General features: G+C 59.8%; 1 protein-coding gene across 1 annotated transcript; it reads right to left on the reverse strand.

The window, feature by feature from the left end:
- Positions 1-2,097: 2,097 nt before the first annotated feature.
- Snai1 (snail family transcriptional repressor 1) lies at positions 2,098-7,753 on the reverse strand. The gene is made up of 3 exons (XM_003467721.4): positions 7,493-7,753; positions 6,302-6,829; positions 2,098-3,024 (listed from the first exon to the last, which is right to left on the reverse strand). The coding sequence occupies exons 1-3, from the start codon at positions 7,572-7,574 to the stop codon at positions 2,840-2,842; spliced, it is 795 nt and encodes a 264-aa protein (XP_003467769.1). The 5' UTR covers positions 7,575-7,753; the 3' UTR covers positions 2,098-2,839.
- Between the last annotated feature and the right edge of the window lie 1,549 nt (positions 7,754-9,302).

The following is a 9,302-nucleotide window of genomic DNA, read 5'->3' on the forward strand; positions in this document are numbered from 1 at the left end:
CTGTAATCCCAGCGCTTGGGAGGCTGAGGCAGGAAGGTCACTGTGAGTTCAAGACCAGCCTGAACTACATGTCAAGAGCCCGGTCTCAAAAAACTAAAAACCAAACAAACAAACAAAAAAGTCTAGCAGAGTTGGGCATGATGGTGCACACCTGTAATCCCAGCATTCGGGAGGCTGAGGCAGGAGGATTGCTGTAAGTTTGAGAGCAGCCTGGGCTACATACATAGAGTTCAAGTCCAGACTGGTCTACACAGTGAGACCCTGTCTCAAAAAAAAAAAAAAAAAGTACACATAAATCCTCTGGCCTGTCCCTTCCACCCTGCCTCCTTCTCCTGGGAACCTCCCTACCCCACCAGGGAACCGACATTGTCCTAAGCCTCCCGCGTCTGCTGCGATACAGACAGGAGTAGGTGACACACCTGTGGCCAGGGAACCTTTGTGCCCAAAGCAAAGCTGGCTGCTATGGTCCTCCTGGAAAGCCTAGCCTCGCTACAGCCGGCCTGTCCACCTCCCGGCCTCAGCCTGGACTGGAGCTGGCCTGTGCCTCCCTGCAGCCTCGGCCTGGCCTCTCCTCCCGGGACTGTGGCTGGAGGGCAGCTTGTTTGTGTGTGTCTCCTCTCCGCTAGAATGCCACATCCTCGAGCTGGGCCAGGGCCTGGTGCACGCAGCTGCTGAACCCTGAGGGGCGAATGTTCCCTCCTTAGGGTCCCAGGAGGGAGGCACCACTGCCACGCACTCTGCAGGTGGGAAGCACAGGCCTCGGGAGGGGGACAGCCTCGTGACTCCTGGGACCAGGGCTGGGCCTGCCTGACTCCCAGCCAGGTGGACCAAGTTCAAGCCGAGGACCTCAGGCAAGCCAGCTTGGAGCCTCCAGGATGGTGAAGTCACCTGCTCACCACTGTCAGCACCCACTGTGGCTGATGTCAGGACCCACCGAGGCAACAGGGACACAGTAGGCCTTCAGCCGAGCGGCCCAGCCCCCACCCTGCTCCCTAACTTCCCTTCAGGGAGGCCCGCCACAATTTGGCGATTGTTAGAGAACTTTTTTTTCCTTTTGGGAGGAAAGCTGCAAGTCATTAAGGGCTGCTCCCGGCCTGCGGGTCACCATTTCCTGTTTAGAAAAAAGAATCATCTCTCCCTTGGAACACGGACTCCCCCAGCCTGACTCGCTGCGATGGGACGCAGGCTCAGCCGCCCGCAGGAAGCTGGCACCTTCGGCACCTTTTGTGCTCAGAAAGGACACTCATTTTCTCCTGGCCCCAGGAGGCCCCCAGAGGTGAGGTCACCACCACTGCGCCAGTCACCCAGGCTGGGAGCGAATTGCCCCCGCCCAGGCACAAGCTGGGGGTCCTCCCATTCTCGAGCAGGAAGCTGAATGACCCCTACCCTTTGGCCCCACTTCTCACCCTCCTGGCTCCAGCCAGCCAATTTCCTTGCATCAAAGGCCATTTGGTACCCAAGCAGCCAGACGGAGGTGTGGGCCTGCCTAACAGGGAGGCCGGGCCCTCGGGAACAGGAAGGACATCCTCCCCTTCAGCTGGGGGGCCCAGCCCTGCCCGAGAGCTGCAGGGCCACCGGGCCTATCTGATTGATGAGACCCAGGAAGCCAGCTGCAGGCCACAAGAGCCAGAGCGAGCCTGTGCGGGAGCAGGGCTGGTCCGAAGGGCCCGACTGCTCCCTGCCCGGCCCCGTCTCCAAACCAGCAGACTCGGAGGCCCGGGGACATCTCCTTGGCCCAGACTCCTGCAGTCAGACTCAGGACAGGCCACAGACTTGGAAACATGGCCCACAGCCTGTTTCCAAGGACAAGATTTAAGGCCGCGTCACAAATACCAAAGCTCTAGGAATCGCGGCCCCCTCCTCCCTTCGCAAATATTTTCTAAAATACTTGCTCAAGTCACACACCGGTGATGCCAGCGTGCTTGGAAGGCTGGCACAGGAGAGCTGCAAACTGGGGCCCAGGCTGGGCAATTTAGACTTACCTCCAAAAAAAAAAATTTTACAAAGGGCTGGGTACGGAGCCCAGTGTAAAGACTTCAGGTTCAAATCCCCAGTGCTGTAGAAACAAAAAACCATCCCACAAGACCAAGGACAGACTTCATAATAAATTAACGCTTTATTGAATATCAATAAACTGTACATATAACACTATACAAAATGTTCCCTTATAGAAAATGTTGATTGAAATATAAATACCAGTGTACCTTTAAAAATGTAAACATCTTTCTCCCAGGCCCACCTGTTGGGCCCCCAAAATAGTTCTGGGAGACACATTGGTCAGGCCGAAGCACCCACTTGGCCCCTGACAACTGAAGGCCATTACTCCCAGTCCCTTTTGAGACACTGTTAAACTGCCCATGAGACAGGTGTCACCATGACAAACAGGAGGCTGAATAGCTGCCCAGGCCCAGGGGCACCTGGAGGTCTGGACAAGTCCGTCCTGGTGTCCTGAAACCGCCCCAGAGGCACAAGACGCACCCAGAGTGGGCTATTGCATAGTTAGTCACACTTTGAGGAAAGTGGCCTGAGGGTTTCTTGGGGAGGCGGAGGTAGGGGTGTGTGGGGCCTGAGTGGGCTGAGCTGTATCCAAAGGGCTCTGGATACACAAACCCAAGAGGCCAGTCCGAGCAAGCTCCCACACGGCTGCCAGGAAGGACTCCAAGCAAAGGGCACCCAGGGCCTCTCTCGGTGCCACCCTGCCCCAGGCCCCGAGTGGACAGAACAGAACCAGAAGCGGCTTCACCAAAGTCCTCAGGGTCGGATGCAGCCAGATGGATTCTCAGAAGGGAACTCCGAGGGGGCGGGAAGGACAGGCTCCTTCCTTCTGGAGTCGGGGAGGTCAGCGGGGCCGCCCCAAGCAGCCGGACTCTTGGTGCTTGTGGAGCAGGGACATGCGGGAGAAGGTGCGGGCGCAGGTCCTGCACTGGTACTTCTTCACCTCCGAGTGGGTCTGCAGGTGGGCGCGCAGGTTGGAGCGGTCGGCGAAGGCGCGGTTGCAGTGGGAGCAGGAGAAGGGCTTCTCACCTGGGGACAGAGGGACCCAGGAGGTGAGGCCTGGAGGCAGGGACACTCCCTGATGCCAAGCCTGCACCTCCCACCTTTAGAGCCCCTCACCGGGCCCTGAAGTTACATTAAACACAGACTCTGCCCAAGGCCTGGCTGCTCCCCACAGCTCGGGGCGGCTTCTGTGTTTTCTTATTCAAGATGGCAAAAGGCGACAGAGGTGACCGACGGCACATCTTCTGGGCACCCAGCAGGCCTCCCTGGCCCTTGATTTTAACCACTAGACAAGGGCCTCTGGTCAAGGAAGGCTGTGGCTGGCCTTCCTCATTATCAGCCCTGGAGGCATTCCCAGATTCTCCTTGGGGACAAAGCTTAAGAGGCAGTCTTCAGCTAAGGTCTCCCTGCCCCCACCTTGGGAGCTGCTTAGGCCACTCCTCCCGGCCTGCTTCCCCGTCACAAGGCCCGCAGCACTGTAATCCCACATCTCCTGTCCCTATCAGACCAAGTCGCATAGCCGCATAGCCACATAGCGCCAGGAGCCTGAGCCATTCCAAGCCGCAGCCCCGGGGCCTAGGACACCCCCCCCCCCCGCCCACCGCCAAGAGGCTACAGAATCTTGCAGCCCTGACACAGATGCCTGCTCAATGCTATGTTAGGAAGTCTCAAGAGTGGGGTAAGTATACAGTAGGTGCTCAATAAGTATCCAGAAAATAAACAAATCTGCCTTAAAAAAAAAAGGCCTCAGCCAGGAGCACTAATGTGTGCCTGGAGTCCCTGTACTTGGGAGGCTGAGGCGGGATAATCATGAGTTTGAAGCTTGCCTGTGCTGCAGAGCCAGGCTCTGTCTCAAAAGAGACTCAAAAAACAAACAGCCAGGGGTAGAGCTCTGCGGCACAGAATCTGCCTGGCAAGTGGGAGGTCCTGAGTTTGGGATTCCTGGTACAAAACAAACAAACAAAAAAAGCCAGGCGTGGTGGTGCACACCTGTAATCCCAGCCCTCCGGAGGCTGAAGCAGATGCGTCCAGGGCCCCTGAAGTAAGAACCTGTCTCAAAAATCCAAACAAGCCAAGCCCCAGAAGCCTCACTCTTCAATCACACACCTTTTCATAGCCGCCCTACTTGAGAGGACATAGTTCTCCCCAAACAATGACAATGTTGTTTTTTCTTAGAGGCACGCGTTTTCCAGAAATAGGTCATAAATAGTAATTCATTGAACACCCATGGCCTTCCTACCAGCTCTACGACACTGGACATCCCTGGAGAAGCAGCCTCCCTACACCTCAGCCCCCCAGCACAGGCTCCCATGCCATCTGCTAAATCCCAGAGCAGGAACTCGAGAACTGGAAACCAAGTGCACCCCCTGCAGGGGCTGTGCCCAGCCGCCTATTCAGCGGGACCCCCAGCAGGCACTGGGGCACTGGCCAGGTCCCGGGCTCTTTCCCCTCTACACTCCTGGGACGGGGAGTGAAGGCTCGACCCTGCAGCCTCGGGGAAGAGGATGGAGCCCTCTGTGAGGCCAGGCTGACAGTGGCACCTCTCCCGTTAGGGCTCACAACGTGCCTGTGTGGGAAGGTGGACAAAGGGTATGGGGACCCTCAAGGACAAGAGGAGGCGCGGTGGGGGTGTCTGTGTACACACAGGAGGCGCAGGAACCCCGTTCCACCAGTCCCTCGCCCCCCCAGACGCCTTTAAGGTACTCCTGGCAAGTGTGAAATCGGCACCAGGCCGGCGGGGACAAAGGCCGCTGAGGGGAGCACTGTACATGTGATACCCCAGGATTAAAGGGGCCTGCCACGCTGTGGCCCAGCAGCTGCAGCCGGAACAGGTGCTGGGCACCGCTGCCCCGTGCACCTGCTCCGCCCCTCCCTGCCCCCACCCACTGGGCCCACCATTAAGACACACAATGGGAGTCAATGGGGACGGCTGGGGTGCATTTGAACAGGGTTTTGTGTCTGAGCCATGCCTTTACATCAAAATAATGTCCCGAGGGGCGGGCAGCGGCTGGGGGCCCCTGGAGAGCATCCTGCGGGTTTGCAGTCCCCAGGAGCTGAGCTGGGAGGGAGGGGAAAGGCCAGCCTGGGATCTTCACACTTTAAAGCCCAGCACCCCTGCGCCCAGGGAGAAACGGGGGCCTCAGTCAAGTGCTCAGGGTGCCCGGCCTGCCAGCCGCCAGTGCCCCCACCCCGTGTCCCTCACGGTCACTCACTGCTCCAAGGCCAGCCGGCGACCTTCGGAAGCGGCAGATCTTGGGATCTACCCTGGCCAATCCAACCCCGGCCACCAGGCCCAGTCCTGGAGCCGCTGCCTCCCTCCAGTCAGTCCTTCTCCAGAGATCTCCACAGGCTCTTCCCTCAAGTCCAGAAAAACCTCTGCATATTAGGTTTTTGAAATCTCCTAGGTGATAGGGCTGTGCTTCCTGCCAGCAAAGTTCCCAGGTCTGCACAGTGGACTTGGGTGGGGGCGGAGAGGGCAACTGAGAACCACGGGGTACAAGAAATTATCATAAAGGGATTACAGCTTTTTGTACCCACTTTGTACATGCTTTTTGTAAAGCATGTGCTACCCCATAATCCCCTCAGAGGCTCCGAGAAGTTAAATTGCCAGCCCAAATCACACAGCATACAAGCACAAGGTAGTTCTCTGAGAGTATACTATGTACCAGGCACACTGTTTTTGTTTTTTCTTTAGTTTGTTTTTGTTTTTGAGACAGGTTCTCAGGCTGTAGTTCAGATTGGCCTTGATCTCACTATGTACCCCAGTCTGGCCTCAAAGATCCTCCTGTCTCAGCCTCCTGAGTGCTGAGATTACAGGTGTGCACCACCACGCCCAGCTACACCCAGCAAAAGTGCTTGCTTCACACAATCTTTTATTGAACCTGCACAGAAATCCCAGCAATTGTTTTCACACCCATCATAGAGATGGGAAAACAGGCTCAGGGATGAAATGCCACTGGAGGCCTGAAGTCTCAAAGCCACCTCTAGACTGGGGGGGCCTGACACCCTTCACCGCTGAGGGAGGTCGAGCCCGCTGGGTCTCCTCACGCCTGGCTGGAAGAGCAAGGTGTGGGCTCCACAGCCTTTAGCGGCGGAGCCGTGGAGCCAGCAAAGGCATCTGGCCACCTGCTTAGCAGAGGAAGGAATGCTCCTGCCACCCATCCCCAGGGACCAGCACCTGAACGTGAACTAGAAGGGAACTCAGAGCCTCTGTGTCTGCAGCTTAGAGGAGAACATCAAAGCCCAGAATGGCAAACACTGGCGGAGGAGGGAAGGCAGCAGAGACAGGAGAAGGGCCACTCACCGGTGTGGGTCCGGACGTGGCCCTGCAGCAGCCAGGGCCGGGAGAAGGCCTTCCCGCAGGTGGCGCACACGCAGGGCAGCGTGTGGCTCCGGATGTGCATCTTGAGGGCGCCCAGGCTTAGGTATTCCTTGCTGCAGTATTTGCAGTTGAAGGCCTTGCGAGACTGGAGGTCCTTGGCCATGGAGAGCTGAGCCAGCTGCTTGGGCAGTTGGCCCAGGCCGGGGAAAGCAGCATAGGCCTCGGCCTCCAGGGAAGAGGTCGAGGCGGAGGAGAAGGACGAAGGGGCCGGCGAAGGTGGGCTGGGGGGCTGGGAGCCCTTCCCGCTGTCCTCGTCAGACAAGGAGGTCAGCTCGGCTGCCTTGGGGCTCTCCTGGGGCTGCAGGGAGGCCCAGCCGAGGGGCTGGCCCAGAGGCGCCAGGACGGAGTCCCAGATGAGTGTCGGCAGAGAGGCCGTGGGGTTGAGCACCTCGGGCGGTGGGATGGCTGCCAGCAGGTGGGCCTGGTCGTAGGGCTGCTGGAAGGTAAGCTCTAAGGAGAGACGCAAAAGACAGCAACAGACAGTCATGAAAGCTTTCAATCGGTCAACAAACACTACTTCCCTGAGGGTTGGGGGCTAAGTGGGACTGGCACTCAATACTTGACAGATGAGTAAAATGACTTTTGAGCAGGGCAGACCAGGTTCCTCCTCGCCCAAGTCACCGACCTGAGACTCCCACTGGGACACTTCAGGTCCTGGCCCAGCTCGCCGGGTCGTTCCCAGGCTCCTGTCTTCCGGAGTCGGCTGGACCCCCAGCCAGAGGCATGACCCTGTCACCTCAGCCCCCAGTGTCCTCAGCTGAGCCTCCCCCACTCAGTGCCCGGCTCGCACCCCTCCCCCAGCCCTCTGGACTCCGGACTCCAACAGACGCTGGCCGCGGGTCCTCCTGGCACAAGCCTCCCTTGCCGTCTACACTCGCGGAGCTTCTCCGCCTCCCGACGGCCGGGGTCCTACTGCAGTTACGCAGCGCTTCCCCGACCCGGGAGATTCGGGACTGTGACCCGCCTGCCCCGCGTCTCTGGGGTCCCCGCCTCCTCTCCCTGAAGAATCCTCCAGGTCGACTCGGTCCCCGCCCCGGCCCCACAGAGGTGCCCCGCCATAGTTTCCACCCGTGCCTCCCGAACCCCTCCCTGGTGCCCCCACCTTTCACTCACCCGGAGAGGAATCTTGCAGCTCGCTGTAGTTGGGTTTGCGGTTGGGGTCTGAGGGCTTCCTGACAAGGAACGAGCGCGGCATGATGGTCGAGGCGCCGGGGCTGCCTGCAAAGTCGCTCAAGGGCCGCAGCAAACTCCGCTAGCCAGGCCGTGCAGCGGCGCCGTAAGTAGAAACGCGCCGCCACCTCCTCTAAGTAGTCTGCTACGTAGGGCGGGACCATGGAAGTCACGCCCTTTTGTCATCGCTACACCAATCACAGGCGCGCCTACGGTGGAGGCCACGCCCCAAGCAGGTGCGCCGGGCGCGGGCGGGGCTCGTGCCGCGTGGCGTTGGGAGCAGGCGGCGGGCTCCTCCCGCGCCTCGCCGCACGCCCTGCGCCGCTCGCCCCCGCGGCCGGCGGTCTGTCGGGGCGCCACGCGGGGCTCAGGGAGCCCCCGGGAGGCGGAACCTCGGCGGGACGCCGTGGGCCGCCAGCCGGGTGCCCGCGTGTGGGCGCGTCTGGCGCCCCCTTGCGCTGCGCGCCGCCCTCCCGAACGCCTGACCTTCGCCGAATCCGCCTTGGCCTGGGGCTTGGGAGGGGGCGGAAATTTCCGCCGGCGGCGGGCGGAGGGCGGCGGGCGAAGAGCGTGGCATTAACCAAGGTGCAATACACATTGCTGAGAGGGTGCGAGGAAACGGCCATCCTCCCGGGGCTGCTGGCAGTGTGAAATGCCACAGGCTTTTTGCAAAGCAATCTGGCACCAGGTAGCAAAAATGCACCCAAATGCGCTTGGCAAATGTTGACGAGCGCCAGCCGGGAGCCGGGAGCCAGGCGCTGTTCTGGAGCCTCGGGTGCAGCCCGAGCTCAACAGCCGGGTCCCCAGCGCGGGGCTCCCGGCCGTGGGGGAGACAGACGAGTAAACAGCCGATTTTCATGCAAAGGGAAGTGCGCTTTGATAGGGGGTGGGGAGAGACAGGACGTGGGGCAGTCGAGAGGCGGTCACCTGACAGGGGCTCAGGTGCGACTTCCCAGAGGAAGTGTAGACAGATGAAGGGGGAAGGCCCCGGGTCACAATCGGGAACCACCTCAGAGCCCTCAAGAGCAGCCCCTGGCTGGGGGCGGGCGTGCAGGCCGAGACTTGCGGCCTCCGGGGTCTCCGCGGAGTTTGGACTTCTGTTCGAGGGCGCTGGCGAGCCCTGGAAGGGTTTTCAGCTGCGGAGGGACCCGGTTAGAGCCTCATTGGGAAGGACCACCACGGGGAGAGGCAGCCTCTCTGAAGATCTGTGCAAGGGTCCAAAGACGAGGGCGTGGGGAGCTCCAGGCCGGCCTCAAGAGCCTCTGGGAATGAAACCTGCAACCCTCCAACCCTCTCTCACCTGCGAAGCAAGGGCCGTGAAAACCCTGCCTGAGTCCCCACACCGGAGAATGTCTGGGTCTCTAGGCGCTGGGGATCAACTGTAAACAAAACCATCTCCCCCCTCATTCTAGGAGGAGCGGAGATGCACAGGCAGCACCGGCAGGTTGCACAGCCCTCAGCCCGGGTCGATTCCTTCCTGGTCTCCACTCAAAGTAGAAAGGGCAGGCAGCGCCCTCAACTCAGACCCTGCCAAGCTTCTGAATCCTGCCGACCTTATCTTGAGCTCTCTCCTTGTCCCCTTTCCTGTCCCTCCTGCATCTCACAGGTTCCCACCACAGGACCTTGGCACCTGCCACTCAGTCCCCTCCTTCCCCCCTTCTAGATCTCCCCTTGGCTAGCTTCTTTTATTCTCCTTTAGGCAGCATCTCAGCAACCTCCCAGCATTTGAGACAAAATGCGAATGAAAACCACA

This window comes from Cavia porcellus, unplaced genomic scaffold (genome assembly GCF_034190915.1).
Source record: "Cavia porcellus strain 051 isolate PalLab524CR breed Dunkin Hartley unplaced genomic scaffold, mCavPor4.1 scaffold_5, whole genome shotgun sequence".
NCBI lineage: Eukaryota > Metazoa > Chordata > Mammalia > Rodentia > Caviidae > Cavia > Cavia porcellus.